General features: G+C 42.6%; 1 protein-coding gene across 1 annotated transcript; it reads right to left on the bottom strand.

Annotated features, from left to right (window-relative positions):
* Positions 1–11,169: 11,169 nt before the first annotated feature.
* On the bottom strand, positions 11,170–20,331 carry TOMM7 (translocase of outer mitochondrial membrane 7; the record flags this gene model as incomplete). The annotated part of the gene is made up of 3 exons (XM_080701415.1): positions 11,170–11,344; positions 16,966–17,014; positions 20,229–20,331. The coding sequence occupies 3 exons, from the start codon at positions 20,329–20,331 to the stop codon at positions 11,329–11,331; spliced, it is 168 nt and encodes a 55-aa protein (XP_080557541.1). The 3' UTR covers positions 11,170–11,328.
* Between the last annotated feature and the right edge of the window lie 1,457 nt (positions 20,332–21,788).

Genomic DNA, 21,788 nt, shown 5'->3' with positions numbered 1-21,788 from the left:
ATACCACGTGTCTGCTCCTTCTATCCAGGCACTAGCCAGAAAAGCTGTATTCCCCTAACTCTACCAGAATTTAAATTCTAAAACTCACTGCGCCCACTCCTGCCTGGAGTGTCATCTGCTAATATTTCACTCAGCAGTTAATTCCCAAGTGAGACTAGCTGAGGGACAACTAGAGAAAAATCACTTTGGAGAGCTGGAATTCAGGAGGCACTGTGGACCACAGCTGGAAAAGAGAGTGCAAAACTCCAGCATCGAGTTCTTCCCGGCTGTGTCTCCCTCGTGCCCCTCCTTCAGGCGCCCACTCCTGCCTGCTTGGGCAGGGTCAGCCAGCCTTCTTGAGGATATGACATTGCCCCTCCTCCATTCTGACAAGCTCAATGCCAGGCCCCAGTTCATAGCTCCAGACTTCAGCCACAGTTCTGAGCTCCATTCATCTTTACATCCCACGCTAGTCTTAGCTTTCAGTCACAGTTGCATTCCTGCTATCTGTCCAAATGTCACCTCTGCAGCCCAAACCTATCTCCCCGCTCCCAAGGTGTACAAGTCAGTTGCTCAGCCGTTGGGCTTCTTGAGACCCTCGTGGCCTCACCAGCCTCCTGATCTGCGGCACCTCTCCCTGTCCACCTCTGCCATCTACTCTCCATCCACCATGTGTAACATGCCAGGAAAGGCCTGGTTTTTACTGCCTACCATTTTCTCTTTCTATTTATGACTGGTCACATTCCAGAAAAGACTTCAGATAACACATACTCTGATCTAGTTATGTTTTCAGGGGTGCAGTTCTTGACCTCTGCCACTTCTCACTCCATCTGCCCTGTGAAAAACCATGGGGGTTCAAAGAGTGTTTCTCTGTGACTTCAATTTCTGCCCCAAATGAGACAGGACTACAGTAGTGACAGAAGCCATTGTTTTTGTAGGAAAACAAAGAAATGCCCTGGTCCTGAACCACAGGTCAGAGGGCAAGTAACATCCTAAGACTCAAATAGCACCATGACGTCATGGTGCCTGGAGCTCAGACCTTTTCACTGGACAGATGCTGTTCTCCCATGCCCCCTGCTGGACACCCAGTTTCTGCTGAGACATTCAATACCTAGAGGGCCAGGGTGATGAGACACCCATTTATGCCTCTAAATATATAGACTAAGCATTGAAAAGAAGCCAGACTTGATAATGAAATTTTATCATCTTCAATGTTATATTATAAAAAGAGAGTACTCTCAGTGGAAAAGGGCATGAGCCACTTGCCAGACTGGTGCTACTTATTATTAGAAAAGTTATTCTTTGTGGCACATGCTTGTAATCCCAGTACCTGGGAGGCTGAGACAGGAGGATCACAGGTACAAAGCCAGCCTCAGCTCTTTAGTGAGGCTCTCAGCAACCTGGTGAGACCCTGCTTCCAAATAAGAAATAAAATCAGCCTGGGGGTGTATCCTGGAGGTACCTCTGGGTTCAATCCCTAGTACAGGAAGAAGAAGAAGAAGAAGAAGAAGAAGAAGAAGAAGAAGAAGAAGAAGAAGAAGGAGGAGGAGGAGGAGGAGGAGGAGGAGGAGGAGGAGGAGGAGGAGGAGGAGGAGGAGGAGAGGAGGAGGAGAGGAGGAGGAGAAGGAGAAGAAGGAGAAGAAGAAGAAGAAGAAGGAGGAGGAGGAGGAGGAAGGGGGAGGGGGAGGGGAGGAGGAGGAGGAGGAAGAGGAAGAAGAATTCTGAGTGCTTTTGGGTGCTATGATTTGAATAGCGTTTGTCCTTCCAAATGTCCAAGTGTTCAAAGGCTGATTCCTGGTGTGGTGATCTGGGAGGCAGTGGGATCTTTAAGAGATAGGGTCTAGTGGAGGTCTTTAAGTCATGAGGGCACCAGCCCTGGAAGGGATTAAGGTATTTCCCATGGGGCCCTGCTTACTTCTTGTGTTATGGACTGGGCCCACCTAGTCTCCGGGGCGTCCATTTTTGCGTTGTGATCTCTTCTCATACATGCATTCCCACCATGATGTGGAACAGCCAAGGGGATTCTCATCAGAGTTGAGCCAACACCGGCAACATGCCATTAAACCTTCAAAACTGTGAGCTAAATAAACCTCTTTCCTTACAAAGTTAGCCTGCCTTGAGTAATGCAAAATTAACCGATATCCTGGGCTCCAATTTCCCCAACTGTATTATGCAGATGGTAATACCCACCCCATGTAATTGCTGTGATAATTATATGAGAGTCCTTGCGATGGTGCCCAGCCTGGCTCAGGAACCCAATTGTTATTGTCTCTCCTGACCCCACTGGCTGACACCTAACCTCTCAGCACCCCCAGTGACTTCATCCTACTTGTAAGGGCTGGTTGAGCCAAATGGCAGAATGGATATGTGTCAAAGTACTCTATAAATCATAAATATCATGCTAATTAAGTTCATTAATAACTCCGGGTATGATGGCACATGCCTCTAATCCTAGCCACTTGGGAGGCTGAGGCAGGAGGATTGCAAGTTCCAGGCCAACCTGGGAAAATTATAGAGACCTTATCTCAAAATAAAAAGTAAAAAAAAGGCTGGGAGGCTGGGGATGTAGCCCAGTGTTAGAGCATCCCCTGGTTCAATCCTCAGTACCATCAAAAAAGAAAAAAATAACTGATGACAACACCTGTGTGACACTTTGAAGAGACAAAGATGACAACAGAAGTTTGGGTTCTTGTGGAGATTTACAGATTTTTTTTTTTTTTTTTTTTTTTTTTTTTTTTAGTAGTACTGGAGATGGAATCCAGGGGGCATTCTACCTCTATCCTACACCCCCAGCTCTTTTTTTATTCTTTATTTTATTTTATTTTTGTGGTCCTGGGGATGAGACCCAGGGGTTTCTACCTCCAGGCTATATCCCCGACCTATTTTATATTTTATTTGGAAATGGGGTCTAAGTTGCTGAGAGCCTCACTAAGTAGCTGAGGCTGGCTTCAAACCTGTGTGATCCTCCTGTCTCAGACTCCCAAGTGCTGGGATTACAAGTGTGCACCACCACGCCCGGCTTATTCTTTCTCTCCTTTCTTTCTTTCTTTCTTTCTTTCTTTCTTTCTTTCTTTCTTTATTTTTGGTGGAACTGGGGGTGGAACCCAGGGGCTTTTCTACCTCTGGGCTATATTCCCAGACCTATTTTATATTTTATTTGAAAAGAGGGGCTCACTAAGTTGCTGAGAGCCTCACTAAGCAGTTAAGGCTGACTTTGAACCTGTGCAATCCTCCTGTCTCAGCCTCCCAAGCGCGGGGATTACAAGCGTGCGCCACCACGCCTGGCTTTATTCTTTATTTTGAAGCAGGGTCTCGATGAGTTGCAAAGGGCCTCACTAAGTAGCTGAAGCTGGCCGCAAAACACGATCCTCCTGTCTCAGCTTCCCAAATGCTGGGATTACAAGCGTGCGCCACCATGCCCAGCCCCAATTTACAGATTTTTAAATGAAACGTACATGCCTAAGAAACATATTAATTATACAGAAAAAAACAATGGACATACCAAGGGGGAAAAGTTGATTTGTCTGAGGCAGAGAGTAAGACAAGAATCACAAATGGCTTTGTGACCAGGTCCTAAAGACAAGTAAGATTTCAGTCAGTAGAAATGATGGGAGGGGCTCCCAGACCCAGAAAAGAATAAGAATAAAGCTGTGAGGAAGGGTGGTTCTGAGGATACTGAGATCTCATTGCCTGCAGCCTGGAGCAAGAGGGGACTTAGAAAGACAAGTGGGTAATCCCAGCATTCAGGAAGCTGACCAGGAGGATCACGATTCACATACAGCCTCAGCTACTTAATGAGGCCCTTTGCAACTCAGTGAACACTGTTTCAAAAATGAAGAATTAAAAATAGGGCTGGGGCATAGCTCAGAGGTAGAATGCCCCTGGGTTCCATCCCCAGTACAGGAAAAAAAAAAAAAAAGACAGGTGGGACACTATCGTGTTCTGTGTTGCTGAGGTGAGGAAGAGCCCTCTAGGGCTGTGAGCAGCATGTCTGGGGAAGTTTACCAAAGACAAGAGGAAGGATGGCACGAAATGGAGAGTTAAGGCAAACACACACAGGAAGGACTAGTGATTGTCAAAGAGAGATGAGGGCCCGAGGTGATTCAGAAAATACAAGGGAAAGAATTGACAGGAAGGGATAAATGTAAGGTATTACAATCATAGAATTGAAGACATAGAGCTACATACTCATTCTATATGTACCAAAAAATCAGAATATCATGAGCTCATATTAATCTAGTTCTTTAGCAATCTACAAAAAGAAACTGTAAAATGAAGTTATAAAAAATGCTTCTCTTACAGACTAAAATTAATAGGGCACAAAGAGAAGGAGGGATAGTGGAGTTACTTAGTGTCTGAGTAGGTAAGTTTCAGGGGGGAAAATCAGCAATCTGCATTCAGTCAACATATACCTTGGTATCTGCTTTGACTGAAAGGTTAATAATGTTTTACAAATTGTGTTATGCTAAAAACATATGAGAGCAGCAGCATATCAAGTCTTGCTTAGGACCCATTCACAACCACTTCGCACAATGGGAATTTTACTTGCTGCTATTTCCGGTAGATTTGAAAATAGCCAGTGAAAATAACCCTTGTGGCTTCATTATTCACTAAACTGCCTACATTGAGAAAACAGAGATGCACCAAGTGGAATGGCCAACTTGAAACAAGGATGAGACTCTTATTTCCTCAGTATACTATCTGTTAACAATAATTAACTGATATTAAAATAAGCAATCCTCTTATGCATATGTCCCCTCATTAAATGCCTACTTGCTTATTTCATGATAATTCATAAAAAGTATTTTTTCAATTTTTGCAATCTTCAAAGTCATACATGCTCATCTGGTTATTGAAAATACTGCAATAGAACCTTCCCATACTAAAAATCAAAGTTAAAGAATGAACCGAATTATCGAAGGATTGTAGAATATTACAAAACACAAAAATGTTGATACTAGAAGGAAAAGAGAGAATGGACAAAATAAATATTTGAATTAATAATGACTGAGTTTTTTTCAATTATAACATACACCAAACCTCGGATCCAGGAAACTCAGAACACCAGCAGGTTAAATACCAAAATACCCCTATACTTATGCATGTCATTCAAACTGTAGAAAACTAAAGAGAAAATCTTGAAAGAAGAGGGAAAAGTATCTTACCTATAGAGAAGGATAAGAATCACATCAGGCTTCTCTTCAATAAGCATGCAAGAACACAGTGCATAACTTACTAAAGGGAATCACAGAATTCAAACCACTGTCTTCTCATGGTTATATCTTATTAGTGTGAAAGGATACAGTTTTATATCAGCCCAGGACAAAGACACATAGGGTGTAGGCCAGGGGAAACCAGGTACAAGTTTCTAGTGCCCTCTCTCCCCCAGGGTTACGCAGACCATGCTTTATCCTGTGATGATATGAGCGTGTGTGAAGGTTGCCTCCTGGGAAAGCTCCCCTAAGGGTTGGCGTCCAGGGCTTTTATTGAGTGCCACACGACTGAGCTTAGCCAGGTTCTGGAACCACCCACCAGAAGTCCATCCAGCCCCAAATCCCTGGGGAGGGGAAGGTGTTCTTCTAGAATCACATTATCTGTTATGACCTTTCATCCCAAGCATACAAATACACTCTTATTAAGTAGGCTATTCCAAGATCTTAAAGGTAATCTCCTGACAAGTGGTCAAGGAACAGTCCTAAAACCTTTGGGCTTAGACCCGGGCTGTGTTAACCTGCACTGCACAGGAAGCCATCAGGGAAAGTCAACTAAATAGGAAGAGGCTCACCAGGTGGTATGGATGGGTGCTGTGTGCCCCTTTCTCATGCAGGCAACACACCCTCAATAAAACATGTACTGGGACATGGCCATCCAAGCGGGAAGGCACCCATGTTCCTACCACCTCTCTGAAAGGTCTGTCAGGGAGAAGAGGACCTCAAAGGAGCTTCAAGCCCTTTGAAGCTAAGCTAAGCTAAGGAGCTAGGTAGAATGTGAGTCTACTAACATAGAAAGGAATCGTAGCCTCTGAATGAGGACTTCTGACCTGCCTGTCATTTTGTCTAACTGATAAGATCCTTATCTGAAAATTTGTTCTGCCCATAGGCAGGATGCAGTATTGCATGGCAAAGCAGAGTGGGGGTCAAGGCAGGCTCAATGGGCGCCACCTGCGCAGCCAGACAGACACAGCACTTGGGAGAGCCCTGACCAGCCCACGTGGTACACCTGTGATCCCAGAAGCTGAGGCAGGAGGATCAAAAGTTCAAGGCCAGCTTCAGTAATTTAACAAGATCCTGTTTAAAATGAAAAATGAAAAGGGCTGGGGGTATAGCTCAGAGGTAGGATGCCCTAGGTACAAAAAGAAGAAAGAAAGAAGAAAGAAAGAAAGAAAGAAAGAAAGAAAGAAAGAAAGCAAGAAAGAAAGAAAGCCCTAACCTTTGTCTAACGCTCTTCTGTCGCCCTCTTGACATTTTTTTTTTTTTTTCTATACCAGGGATGGAACCCAGGGGCATTCTCCCTCCAAGCTACACCCCCAGCCCTATTTTTTGGTCTTTTTATTTTTGAAACAGGGTCTCACTGAGTTGCAAAGGGCCTCACTAAGTAGCTATGGCTGTCCACCAACCGTAATCCTCTGGTCACTGCAATCCTCTTGTCTCTACCTCCCGAATGCTGGGATTACAAGCGTGTGCCACCATGCCCAGCCTCTTGACAACTTTTAGATAAGAGGCCCATTTTCTTTCAGGGAACTCACAAATTATATCTCCTGGTGCCAGGTCTGGAGTCATCCTCTGGGATCAGTTCCTGCTCCATCATTTTTTAGGTTATGACCTAGGGCATATGATCTAATTTCTTTTAAATCCATTTCCTTTTCTGTAATCTTAGGATAAAAATAGATTGTTGTGAGAATTAAAGGAGATGATTTATGGGAAAATGGCTTTGTACTACACATAAAGTCTTAAGTGGTAACTATTATTTGTTCTCAACAATAATAAACTGAGGATATATTAGTTATCTATCCTTGTAACAAATTACTACAAAACTCAGCGGCTATTTCCTCATAGTCCCTATTGGTCAGAAATCCAAGAGCTTAGCTGGGTCCTCTGGCTCAGTCTCTTCCAAACTGCAATCAGGTGTCAGCCAAGACTGCTGTTATTTCAAGGCTCAACTGGGGAAAAATCTGATTCCGAGTCCACTCATGTGACTGTTGGCCCAACTGAGTCCCCTGTGGGCCATTAGGCTCACAGCCTCAGTTTCTTGCTGGCTGCTGGCTGAAGAGCTCTGTTTCTTGCCACGTGGCCTCTCCATGAGCCAATTCAGAGTATCACAGCATGCTTTCCTCCAAACAAGCAAGAAGAGCCAGGAAGAGAGGGAGATTTGATGAAGACAAGTCATAGTCTTTTGCATGGTGACACCAAAATTGGCATATCGTTTTTACCATATTTTACTATGAGTGTAGACCCAAGAGAAGATTACAAGAGGGTGTTGTTGTGGGCTGAACTGAGTCACCCTAAATTTCATATGTTGAAACCTAGCCCTCAGTGCCTTCGAATGTGACTATATTTGGAGATAAAACCTCTAAAGAGATAATGAAGTTAAGTAATGTCATATGGATGTGTCTTTCTCTAATGTAAGTGGTCTCTTAAGAAGAGAAAAACGGGACGCACATGTACACAGGAAGAGAGATGAAAAGACATTTGCCACCAAGCCAAGGAGAGAAGCCTTAGGAGGAAGCAAAGCTGCCAACACATTGATGGTGGACTTCTAGTGTCCACATTAAGCCACTCAGTCTCTAAGACTTTGTTGTGGTGGTCCTAGAAAATTAATATGGGCAGGAGTATCAGGAGGGATACCAGGGACCCCTGGTAATCATCTCAGAGGCTGCCAAGTTTAGCATCAGGGCACACTAAGAGATTCTTTTGCTTTTGTAGAAAAAGGCATGTTTGGCACTTTCCAAAATGCAAAAGTAGACGGAGGCCCTTTGAACCATCTTAAATGAATCTGTCCTTCAAAATTGAAGTTCTGAAATTTACTGTCACCTGAAAAGGAGTCAACTGCTGGAATTAACACTTATAAATTCAAAGCTTTAGTATATGCCAGGTGTGGTGGTGCACGCTTGTAATCCCAGCATTCGGGAGGTGGAGACTGGAGGATCACGGTTCACGGACAGCCTCAGCTACTTGGTGAAGCCCTTCGCAACTCAGCAAGACCCTGTTTCAAAAAAATAAAGACTAAAAGTTAGGAGCAGGGGTGTAGCTAGGAGGTAGAATGCCCCTGGGTTCCATTCCCAGTACCACAAAAATAAAAAAAAAACTTTAGTATAAAATTGCAGAGCATTAAGATGTGTATAATCCCCGCGCTTGGGAGGCAGAGACAGGGGGATCGCCCAGGTTCGAAGCCAGCCTCACTAGCTTGAGACCCTGTTTCTAAATAAAACCATAAGATAGGTCTGGGGGTGTAGCCTGGAGGTAGAAGGGTTCCTCCCCAGTACCACCAAAAAAAAAAAAAAAAAAAAAGTTTAGATTCACCATCATGGGTCCTCAGTTCAAAAGCCTGTTTTAAACCTGTTATTATTTTTACATTATGCATATCCTAGGCATTATCTAATCAGATAGAAAGGCACAGTAATGTGTAATGCACTTTCACCCTCCCCCTCAGCAAAAAGAAAAGAACTAGTACTAACACAGGATTGTCATATGCTAAGTTTCCTACAGGTACAGCCTTTCAAAGAGAAATCTAAGAAAGGCTAATTATTTATAGACCTTTTGAATGTAAAGTAATTCATAGGAGTTCTCTCTAAAACATTTTTAAATTTTAATAATGTAGCTACCCACCCAAATCAACAGTTAAAAGGGGTGTGTGTGTGTGTGTGTGTGTGTGTGCGCGCGCGTGTTACTGATTGAACTCAGGGGCATTCTACCTCTGAGCTCCATCCCAGCCCTTTTTACTTTTTGTTTTGAAACAGGTTTTGGCTAGATTGCTGAGTTACACCAAGATCCTGGGGCTGATTTCAATCTGTGATCCTGTCTCATCCTCCCAAATAAGGGAAGTACAGGTGTATGCCACCACATCCAGTTAGAGCCTCTTTTTACTTATAAGGAAGTAAATGCCAAAAGAGAAATATAACATGGAAAGCATATAAGCCAACTCCATCTCTCATCGACAACTGTTAATTAAAAAAAAAAAAAAAAAAAAAGTTGTCTGAGCCAGGCACAGGCACATGGGGTATGCCTGTAGTTCTAGTAGTTAGGAGGCTGAAATAGGATTGTAGGTTTGAGGCCAGTCTCAGGAACTCAGACCATTAAAATAAAAACAAAGGTTGGGGGTGTAGTTCAGAGGTAGAATATCCTGTGGGTTCAACCCCTGATATCAAAACTAAAAAAATAAAAGTTGTCTTAAACTTTCAGTTCATAACATAATTAGGTCCTATCAGCTTGATGGTTTTCCCTGAGCAAATCCAGGTTGGGAATAATCTTAGTCATAAGTATTCTAGTGTCTAGCACAAAACACAGAACCTAGATGTTTGTCTAATTGGATTGCATTGCCCTAAAACCTAAAATTGAGTAAAATGTAGAAATTTAGTTTCAAACATTTCAAAAACTTTTAAGACACACACACACTAGCGTGTGGTATTTCAGCTCCTATTCTGTGCCTTTTCAACAAGTACTTAAACTTTGTTCTTTAGCTTCTTCACATGACACTCTCTGAATTACTTGCTTTAAAATCCAGACAGCTCCACAGTAATCCTCAAAGAACACAAAACTTTTAAGTTATGCTTACTATCTGTGTTACTATCTTGCCAAAGTGGACATTTGCCACTGCTTTACTTTTTTTTTTTTTTTTTTTTTTTCAGTACTGAGGATGGACCCGAGGCATTCTACCTCCAAGCTACACCCCCATCCCTACCTTTTTAGTATTTTTATTTTTTGAAACAGGGTCTCACTGAGTTGCGATGGGCCTAAGTAGCTGAGGTTGTCCGCAAACCACGACCCTCCTATCTCTCCTTCTCATATGCTGGGATTACAAGTGTGCACCACTGCGGCCGGCTTACTCGATTTCTAGAAACCCTGAGTGAAAAGGGGAGGAAAAGGGTACACCAAAATACTGTTAAACAAGAATTCACTGACAATACACTTAGAAATGAAAAAGCACAAGCTTAATCAACTCTGGGATTTAACTGTATTTTTAGCAAAATCATACGTGCCTAGATTCAGAGATGGTAAAGCAACTTACAGTAAATGCTTGCCAAAAATGTCCTCTTGTAGTTCTTAAGAACTCCATTTAAAACAAAACCCCCTTATGCAACAAGCCTCCAGTCTCCTCCATCTCCATGGTAAAGTAACAAAACTTGAGGAAGTGGACTTAAATAGCAAAGAGGCCTTTACCTTAGAAAAGAGAAAAACTTTTTTGGTAATGACACATCCAGACACCTGAGAGATTACATTCACAAATGATCATTCTGTGCTTCAAGAATGGATGCTTGAAACATCTAACCATCAGGCCCTTCCAAACTAGCCTATCTTCTTTTAGGTTCTACTTTTGTTCATCTCCCAAACTAAAAAAACACAGCTATTTTGCTCAAAAAGTAGAAAACACTAAATAGCAAAGTAGGCTTCAAGTACAAGTAAAGGTTCCAACAAACTAGTGCCTAGAACTGAAAACTCACTCTCATTAATGGCCTCGTCTGCCTCTAGAAGATCAAGTGCCATGATGCTGCGTCCTCACCTGGGGCTCTTGTCTGGCCAGCTACCACCACTGGGGAAAATCTGACTCATATTTAACCTACAAATAAATCACACAATCCCCCAATGTCAATCCTATCACTGATCAACAGAGATGCCAAAACCCTTATTACCTCTGGTCAGGACTTTATTTCAATAGGATCCAACTGCCCAGTTTGTCACAAACTCAAAGTTCTCTCCATTCTGACTACCTCAGAACATCCTGAGTAAACATCCTCACTGCAAAGAGAAACTGGAATCCCTTTATTTGTTCAGTGAGTGGCCAGGAATTAACTTGGGAATATTTTTATTTTTAAAGGCAGCATGTAGGCACATACATAGATTCCCTGTTTTGAAAAGGTAACAAAATATTAATTTTTACATAATAGTCCTAGTATGATCAATTAAAAAAGACTGAAGACATACATTGTTAAAAATATTTATTTTGATAGTCTATCATAAATAAGTCAGTAAAAGTTCCACTCGGCCTCTGATGCATCTGAGAAGAGCTCTGTGTCATTCATCCAGCGGGTGACCATCTGAATGAAGTCCCATTTCTTATCCCAGCCACAGCACCCTCGGTCCGTGTTGTCACTGTTCGATGGCTGCTTCCAAATGAAGATGATCACATGGTCCTTTATCCCCAAAGTAGGCTAAAGTGTTTGTGAAGAAGAGAAATAAATTTAACTGTAAAACAAAAATTTCTATGCACAGCTTAAAACCTAGATTTTATAGAAGACCAAGGATCAATCTCATGGAGAAAAAAAAAAAAAAAACATACAGAACTATAAAGAAGTAAGTTTTGTCATTTTTGAATATGGATACCTATTATAAACTATTGTAGCCAGGCATGGTGGTGCACACTTGTAATCCCAGCATTCAGGAGGCTGACAGGAGGATCGCGGTATGCAGACAGCCTCAGCTACTTAGTGAGACCATCTGCAACTCAGTGAGACCCTGTTTCAAAAGTAAGAATAAAAAATAGGGCTGGGGGTATAACTCAGTGGTAGAATGCCCTTAAGTTCCATCTCCAGTACTAGAAAAAAAAAATATATATATATATATAATATTAAATTTAATATAATATTAATTTAATATTAAAAAATTGGGCTGGGGGTATAGCATGGAGGTTGAATGGCCCTGGGCTCCATCTCCAGGACTGCAATAAATAAATACAAATAAACTATTGTAAACAAAAAGGGAAATATAAGTTAATCCTATAAAGTGAAGCCAAAAAAAAAAAAAAAAAAAGAATAGACTTTAACAGGACATGGTGGCACATGCCTGTAATCCCAGTACTTAGGATGACGAGACAGGAAGATTGCAGGTTCAAAAGCCAGCCTCAGCAACTTAGTAGGACCCTCATCATCTTAGCCACACCAGGTTTTAAAGTAAAAGTAAAAAGGGTTGAGGATGTAGCTGGGTGGTAGAATGTCCCTGGGGTTCAATCTTCAATACAAAAAAAAAAACAGGCTTTATATTAAAAACAGTAAATTTTTATATTAACAAAAATCATGGCATATACAATTGTATTCATTTCAGGGTACAAAGTAGATAACTCAGAAGACTAGGTGCAGCCAGCACAGCACATGAGATTCTGTAACTAGATAACCCTTTTCAGGCAATCAGATTTTTCCTAAGACACAAATATACCTATGAAATAAAATAGAACACACTTCTAATGAGAAAATATTGAGAGTCAGTACAAAAAAGGAGAGAAGCATTACAAAGACATTAAAACAAAGTAAAAAAAAAAAAAAAAGTGGGCCAAGCATGGTGGCACACACTTGTAATCCCAGCATTTGGGAGGCTGAGACAGGAGGGTCATGGTTTGCAGTCAGCAAGAGCTACTTAGTGAGGCCCTCCGCAACTTAGTGAGACCCTGTTTCAAAATAAAGAATAAAAAAATAGGGGTGTAGCTCGGAGGTTGAACGCCCCTGGGTTCCATCCCCAAACCCTCAAGGTGGGTGGCGGGATTTAGTGAAGAGGCAACGTTTGAGATTGGATTTTTCTGGAGCAGGTTTTCATCAGGTCAAAACTGAGGGGAAAGCATTCCATGCGGGGGAAGCACAAGCACAGGGCAACGGAAGGAAGACCCGGCTCGCTCCAGGACCAGCGTGTAGTATGCTGTGACTAGAGCATGTTCTCATACGAGAAGGCAGAGATAGTAGGAAACGACAAAAAAAAGTAAGAATTACTATTAAGTTTGCTGATCACATTACCTGATAAGTACTGTCAATGCTTTCCATACAGTACCCTTACTCAATCCTCATGGTGCCTTATGAGGTAGGCATTATTAATGCCCAATTTATAAAAGGAGAGTACAGCTTAAAAAGGTTAACGGCCTCCTGTGGAAGGTGCTTGAGAATGTTCACACAGCTCAGCCCAGTAGTCCCATCTATGGCATGTGCCCTGAGTCATGTTTCCCTAAGGAAGTATTGTTCTGTGGTCACTCAGCTAGCCAGGAGCAGATATGTGACCTCAACCAATTTTACAGAAAAGGAAATCAATAGTTTAAAGAACAAGGGCTAGGAAAAACTGAAGTTCCTGGGAGCTCTGAAAGCAGTTTTAAGAAGCCATGTCATAAACATTAAAAGAAAGGGAGATGAGCTGGGCGTGGTGGCGCACACTTGTAATCCCAGCACTTGGGAGGCTGAGACAGGAGGATCACAGATTTGTAGCCAGCCTTAGCTACTTAGTGAGGCTCTTCGCAATTTAGTGAGACCCCGTTTCAAAATAAATAATAATAAAATAGGGCTGGGGATATAACTCGGAGGTAAAATGCCCCTGGGTTCCATCCCCAGTGCCACAAAAAAAAAAAGAAAGAAAGAAAAAGAAAGGCAGATGAAGAAAGAATGCGTGAGTGAAGGCCATTTGTTGAAGAACTTGATCAGGGAAGACAGGGTAACTACAAGAGAGGACCAGTTAAAGGCACATATGGCGGTACTCTCTAAAGAGGCCAGTGAGGCAGAGGGGGCCGAGGAAAATCATATCAGATGGCGCTGTGCTAAGACATAAGACTACTTGCAGGAAGTCTGGGTGAACCAGCGGAAACGATACGGGCTTTGGAGACAGACGCGCCACCACCTACCAACTGTGCAACCTGCTCTGAAGGACTGAAGTGAGAACAACACATATGTATGAATCACCTAAAACTATAACCGAAACGCTGGCTGTAACTGAATATTGCTACAGGTTAAGCATCCCTAATTAAAAACTCTGAAACCTAGAACATTTCTGGATCCACACTTTTTTTTTTTTTTTTTTTGGTGGTACTGGGGTTCCTGGAAGCCCTTGTACCTCCGGGCTACACTCCCAGACCTCTTTTTACATTTTTTTATTTGGAAACAGGGTCTCCTAAGCCAGCGCGCGGGGCTGGCTTCGAACCTGCGCGATCCTCCTGTTTCTGCCTCCCAAGCGCGGGGATTACAAGCGTGCGCCACCACGCCCGGCCCACACATTTTAAAAAAGGAAACTCAGCCTGAATCTTCTGCTCACTCTGAGAAAAGAAAATAAAAAAGAAGAAGACTTAGAAAAGGACTTTAAAGAAACTGAAGACAAGTCTATTAGGACAAATGATCAGAGATGTCTGTGAGGCTCAAGCTAAAATCCACAGCACCAGCATACAGTGAACATCATCAGCGCAGTGCCACAAGTTTCAGCTATTCTTCCATAATAAGCCGTTTGTTTGGTACATGTATACATACATACTGTTAGAGCTTAGGTTTTGAATGTTCCCCAAAGGCCTATGTGTTCAAGACCTGGACACCAATCTATGAAACTACTGGGAGGTGGTTCAACCTTTAAAGACAGAGTCTAGGGGAAGCAGGGTCACTGGGGGTTGCCCCTGAAGAGGATATTGGGATTCCAGCCCCTTCCTTCTTTGTTTCCCAGCCACCATGAGGTGAACAGACCTCCCTTTAAATGTATTATGCCACCACAGGCTGAAGGCAACAGGAACAAGTGATCATGGACTAAAAACTCCAAAATTTGAGAGCTAAAAACAAACCTTCTTCCTCCTTATAAGTTGCATACCTCAGAAATTTTGTCACAGTAATGGAAAGCTGACCAACATATGAATATATTATCTATGTGTATATATTAGTATGAAGTGTGTATATATGTGTCTGTGTGTGTCAATGTGAAAGAGAAAGGTTTTTATAAAGTGTTTATCCAATACCAACAAAGTTGTTTTAGAAAAAGAAAAATGACAGTCCATTTTCAGAGCCATAAATATTCATATACTTTGACTTACTAATCCTGTAAGAATTATCATAAAGAAGCTGGGTGTGGTGGCACATACTTGTAATCCCAGCATTCGGGAGGCTGAGACAGGAGGATTGGGATTCACAGACAGCCTCAGCTACTTAGTGAGGCCCTCTGCAACTCAGTGAGACCTGGTTTCAAAATAAAGAATAAAAAATAGGGCAGGGGGTGTAGCTCAGAGGTAGAATGTCCCTGGATTCCATCCCCAGACCCGCCAAAAAAAAGAACTTATCATAAAGAAATAAATCAAAACCTATAAGAGCTATGTGCATAAAAATATTAGATTATGTAAAATAATGAAAAATTGAAAAACATAAGAAATCTACAACTGGAAAATACATATCAACTCTAAGTTTAGTAAATAAAATATAATCCTATGTACCCTTGTTAGAATAATGATGTCAAAGATTTTATAGTTATCTGAATAAGGAACATATAAAATCAAAATTCTCAAATTTTTTTTTTTTTTTGGTGGTACTGGAGGTGGAACCCAGGGGCTTTCTACCTCCAGGCTATACTCCCAGACCTCTATTATATTTTATTTGGAATCAGGGTCTCGTTGAGTTACTGAGAGCCTAAGTAGCTGAGGCTGGCTTCGAACCTGTGTGATCCTATCTCAGCCTCCCAAGTACTGGGATTACAAGTGTGGGCCACTTGTAGCAGGATAATTAATTAGGTTTGTTTTCCCTTTTTCTTTTCACTCTGAAGTATGTGGGGTGGGGTGTACTAGGGACTGAACCCAGGGGCATTCTACCTGAGCCACACTCCCAGCTCTATTTTTTTTTAATGGTACTGGGGATGGGACCAGGGGCATTCTAACCTCTGAGCTACACCCCCAGCCTTATTATTTATTCTTTTATTTTGAAACAGGGTCTCACCGAGTTGCAAAGGGCCTAAGTAGCTGAGGCTATTCAGCCTCCCAAATCCTGAGATTACAAGTGTGTGCCACCATGCCCAGCTGTTTGTTTGTTTGTTTGTGGGTCTGGGGATGAAACCCAGGGGCATTCGACCTCCAAGCTACATCCCCTGTCCTATTTTTTATTCTTTATTTTGAAACAGGGTCTCACTAAGTTGAGGAGGGCCTCACTAAGTAGCTGAGGCTGTCTGCAAACCACGAATCTCTAGTGTCGGCCTCCCAAATGCTGGGATTACAAGCGTGGGCCACCATGCCCGGCTTAATTGTGTGTGTGTGGGAGGGGGTACTGGGGTTCCTGGAAGCCCTTCTACCTCAGGGCTACACTCCCAATCTATTTTTTGTACTTCTTTTTATTTGGAAACAGGGTCTCTTAAGCCAGCTGGCTTCGAACCTGTGCGATCCTCCTGTCTCCACCTCCCAAGCGCGGGGATTACAAGCGTGCGCCACCATGCCTGGCCTTAATTTTTGTTTTGAAATAGGAACTCGCTGAGTTGTTGAGGCTGGTCTTAAATCTGCAATCTTCCTGTCTTAGCCTCCCAAATACTGGGATTACAGGCATGTAATACCACACCCAACTGTTTAATTTTTTCTTTTTAAAATATATTTCATTATAACATGATATAGTAAATAAAAATTTGGAAGGGGAGAGAAAGTAGAGAACCAGGAGACTGGCCCAAAAGCTGCCACCATTTTCCAACAACTCAAGACAGTGACTAGTTAAGTGTCACGTCAATACCTACTACTATTAACATGTTATATATGTTAATACACACACACACTGGGCGTGGTGGCACACACCTGTAATCCCCACGCTTGAGAGGCAGAGACAGGAGGATTGCACAGGTTCGAAGCCAGCCGCGCTGGCTTAAGAGACCCTGTTTCCAAAAATAAAAAAATTGGCCTGGGAGTGTAGCCCGGAGGTAGAAGGGCTTCCAGGAACCCCAGTACAACACACACACACAAAATACACACACACACACACACACACACACACACACATAGCGCTATCCAATACCCAATGCAAAAGCTTCCCAGTGACTCAAAACTAATATATAAGCATTTGACCTGAAATGTTTATTTATAAAACAGTACCTCAAAACTGTTGGCTCAGGCATTCCAGGATCAGCACCCCTTTTAAATCCTGAAAGGGGAATGGAGAGAAAATAAAATTAAAACTACAGTGGACAAAAAAAGAGATAATCAAAACTTTCGTTTTATCATTATTATTTTTGGTGGTACTGGGATGGAACCCAGGGGACTTTCTACCGCTAGACTATACTCCCAGACCTATTTTATATTTTATTTGCAAACAGGGTCTCACTAAGTTGCTGAGAGCCCCACTAAGTAGTTGAGGCTGGCTTCGAACCTGTGTGATCTTCCTGTCTCCGCCTCCCAAGTGCTGGGATTACAAGCCACGCCACCACGCCTGGCTAAGACTTTTGTGTTAATCTGACTTAGGAGAGCTAGAATGATACCCAGCTCTATCTATCAACACTATCTAGATTTACCTATGCTACAGAGCAGTTTCCAGTCTTCCCTAGAAAACAAAATTATGCCCAGGACTAATCAGCAAAAATAGCAAGCCACCCTATTTCTATTATGTACACAATTAGCTCTTAGCATGTTCTACTTTTCATTGTTAGAAATTTCCCAGAAATAAGTTACCACAACTTGCAAATCACACTAAATGAAAAACTATGAAAAGCTCAAAGATTTTTAAAGAAGCTCATTTTTCTTGAAAACACAATTAAGGATATCCTATTTTCTCTCCGACAAAAAAAATATATATATATATATATATATATATATATATATATATTTTTTTTTTTTTTTTTTTTTTTTGGTGGTACTGGGGTTCCTGGAAGCCCTTCTACCTCCGGGCTACACTCCCAGACCTATTTTATATTTTTGAAACAGGGTCTCTTACGCCAGCGCGGCTGGCTTCGAACCTGCGCGATCCTCCTGTCTCCGCCTCCCAAGCGCGGGGATCACAAGCGTGCGCCACCACGCCAGGCCAAAAAATATTTTTATAAAGCAAAGATTAGTGCTAGAAAAGGGGATAAATCATTCAACAATCTAGTTAAATCAACTCTTATTAGAGACTATGATTAAATAATCTTTTACTTCTTAAAATATAAGTTCATTTGAAGACATATATCCTAAACTTGGCTGAAAATAGAATGTGAAGAACTGTGAGGCATCTGAAATTTTACCTTATTTTCAAGACAGCAACCTAGCCTGCCAGTTTACAAACACTGATAGAGTGCACACCTGGGTCAGAGTCATAGACAAAGGAGTTTATTACTCCTGGCAGTAGCTGTAGTCAAGAGTATAATCACATTAACTTCAGTAACTCAATATCCAATGCAAAGCCCCAGATACAGGGCCAGACAGATGAATCTCGAGTTTAGAGAACCGGAATCTTTTGTAATAAGTTATGTGTCTCTCCTGGGCTCTGGAGGGAGGTATTATTTAACAAACAGCCTCAAAAGATAATATAAAATCAAGGGTCATCAGAGCCTCTCCACATAAGATTTTCAGAAAGAAACTATGGGGAATTGTCTTCCAACTGGTGACTCACTGAAACCTTTTTGTAGGTAACTGTCGAAACTGTTTATCACAATGTCACTTTCTGTCACATTGTAGAGCACTATATTCCCATAAAAGGCACGTTTGAACCTAAATTGTAAACCTACACAAGGAATTAAACTACGGTTGTAGGTTTTAGAATCTGGAAACTATTCTAAAAGACATTGGTACATCGGTTGTAGCAACTGGCTACAGCTTTTCAGCAGTTGAAAAGGAATCTCGAAAAGGGGAGGAGGAAACGGTAGATAAGACTTAAAGCAAAGAAACCACCGGACAAAGGAAGCAAGAGCAGGGTAAACATGATTCCACATTCTCAACAACAAAAAAGAGTAAAGAAAAGGAAGAATCAAGCCCCCATACCTACTTTTCTTAGCTAAAAAGGAAAACTAATCCCATTGTTTGGCCATTAAATGAAAAAGTGGGAGTGGAAGGGTGCTGCCAAGAAATAGGGATGATAATACAGCCTGTAAAAACAGGCTGTCATAATGACTTGCTCTAGCTGGACGTGGTGGCATGCACTTGGAATCCCAGCATTCGGGAGGCTGAAACAGGAGATTGCGGTTCATTCACTACAGCCTCAGCTACTTAGTGAGGCCCTCTGCAACTCAGTGAGACCCTGTTTCAAAATAAAGACTATAAAATAGAGCTCAGGGTGTGGCTCAGAAGTAGAATGCCCCTGAGTTCCATTCCCAGCACTGCAAAAAAAAAATAATAATTAAAACTCTAACATTTGTTTTTTGTTGTTGTTTTGTTTTGCGGGTCTGGGGATGGAACCCAGGGGCATTCGAAGACCGAGCTACACCCCCTGCCCTATTTTTTATTCTTTATTCTGAAACAGGGTCTCACTAAGTTGCAGAGGGCCTCACTAAGTAGCTGAGGCTGTCGCCGAACCACGATCCTCCGGTCTCACCTTCCCAAATGCTGGGATTACAAGTGTGTGCCACCACGCCCGGCTTGGTATCTATACAAAGTCATTAAAACTTGGGACGGTGATGCTTTAAAACAGGGGAGAAAAAAAAAATCTTTTAAGTTCAATGTACTGAAGTTTCACCAGATTATCTGGTTCACAATCCATGTTGTGACTCACAAGTAGAATGCCTCTGGGTTCAAACCCCAGTACAAAAAAGGGAAAAGAAAAAAGGAGAGAGGTAGAATAAAGTCCCAGTGTGCCGCCCTAGGTGACAATATTTGCCTGGGCATTTACAAGCCCCTGCAGTAGGGCATACTGGTTAAGAATATGGGTCCTGAGGCCCCACTGCCTAATTACACAGCCCCCTCACTTAGCAAAGCTGTGTGACATTGGGAAAGAAATGTACGGCTTTTCTATGGTTCGGTTTCTTCCGCTATAAAATGGGGCCAATAATAAAAACCATCCAAATCCTTCACTATACAAGTAAGAAAGCAAAGGCATTTAACAATTGGCTTGACCGTGATTCAAGACAGTGGCGTATCCCCGAGGCCCAGGCTTTCTACTTAAGCCCCCCTGGAAGTGAGGGGAAACTCCCTGAAAAACCAGAGAACCAAGTAGTCACTTCCACAGAGTAGGTCCTGCTCCCACTTTGCAGAACGGGAGGAACTGCGTTCTTACAGAACACCCAACGGTAAAGGGAGAACCTGAACTCAATTCGATCCCACTAAACCAGACTGCCCCAGAGGACGTGAACTGACCACTGCTTCCTCCTCCCGCCCCCAAAGACCAAAGATGGAGTCGCCGATTCCACCAACCCCGTCCCTCCGGACTCCTCCCACGTGCTTCTCCCACTGACCCAGGTAAATCACAAGAGGAATAAAGCCCCAACGGATGGCAAACTGGCCGCCCTTGAAGAGCTGCTGCAGCCTCTGCTTGGCCTCTTTGCTCAGCTTCACCATGGCGACGGCCGGGCGGCGCGGCGAGGACCCCCAAAGCAGCAACCGCGTCGGAAACCGCGAGTGAAGAAGTGCGCATGCGCGGCGCGCGGGCTTTACGGCAGGCGTCGTGAGCGTCACCGCAGACGTCGTAATTCACCTTTTGTCACCGGCCTGTGCTCCGTGGCTCCCCCAGTGGCGGGCACGTTCCTGGTTAGCTGGCCTTTTTTTTTTTTTTTTTTTTTTTTTTTGGTGGTACTGGGGATAGACCCCAGGGGCATTCTACCTCCGAGCTACATCCCCCCAGCCCTATTTTTTATTCTCTATTTTGAAACCGGGTTTCACTGAGTTGCAAGGGGCCTCACTAAGTAGCTGAGGCAGGCTGCGAACCTCGATCCTCCAGTCTCAGCCTTCCAAATGCTGGGATTACAAGCGTGCGCCACCACGCCCGGTAATCTTCACTTTTCACCTGGTTCTGCTGGCCGCAGTGCAGACTGGAGGTGCTGTCTTGAAGGTTCTAAGGATTGAATCTAGGGGCATTCTGCCTCCCACATACACCGCCAACTCTTTTTTTTTTTTTTTTTTTTTTTTTTTTGAGTCAGGGTCTCAATTACTGCCGTGGCCTTGTACCTCCGATCCTCCTGTCCCATCCTCCCAAGTTCTCAGCTGGCTGATTGCTGTGTAATCTTGTACAAATTAATAAACATCTCAGACCCAATTTGCTTCTTCTAGCTGGAGATTGAACTCCACGGAAGGTTACAACCATTAAATTACTTACCAACATTTTCAAATTTGGGGAATTTCGCGTGAAATTCTGGACTCTTCTCAAAGAAGCTGACAAATTACATTGCAAAAAGCTAAGGAAGTTGATAGGAAGTGGCACTCTTGTAATCTTTTTTTTAACCTGATTTTTTCCATTTTTTTATTTTTTATTGGTGCACTGTGTTCATACATCATAATGGGATTAAAAAAAATACTTTTGTAGACATACATGCACACATTGCCCAGTTAGCCCCTACCTGATCCCCACCCCATTCCCTCCCTATCCCTAGTCTTGCAATCATTGGTTTGGAATTGCAGTGGTTCTTGACTCTGGCTGCACATTTGAATTATTTGAGGATATTTTAAGCCATATTCCTTCCTGCTACTCCTAAGCATTGACAATCTAGGAGTCGGGGGACTGGCCCTTGGTTTGCCTTTGAAGTTCCCCCATATGTAGCTAGAGTCCCCATCTGATACAGTAACTGCCTGTCCACTCTCATATTTGAGCTTTTGACTCTAGGTGGAGAATTTCTTGATTTCTAAGAGATTTCTAAGGCTTTAACCTTGAAGACTTTCCTGATTCCTTGCCAAGATACACGTTCACATTTTCTGTGAAATTCTCTTTCCCCCTTTTACAGTGTTTTTATTTCTCTATATGGATAATGATCATCATAGTTATTAGTTATTTAGTTATTAACTTCTACAAGAAAAAACTGTGC

The sequence above is a fragment of the Muscardinus avellanarius genome (genome assembly GCF_963383645.1).
Source record: "Muscardinus avellanarius genome assembly, chromosome: 9".
Taxonomy (NCBI): Eukaryota; Metazoa; Chordata; class Mammalia; order Rodentia; family Gliridae; genus Muscardinus; species Muscardinus avellanarius.
This window is presented reverse-complemented; position numbering and strand designations above follow the sequence as displayed.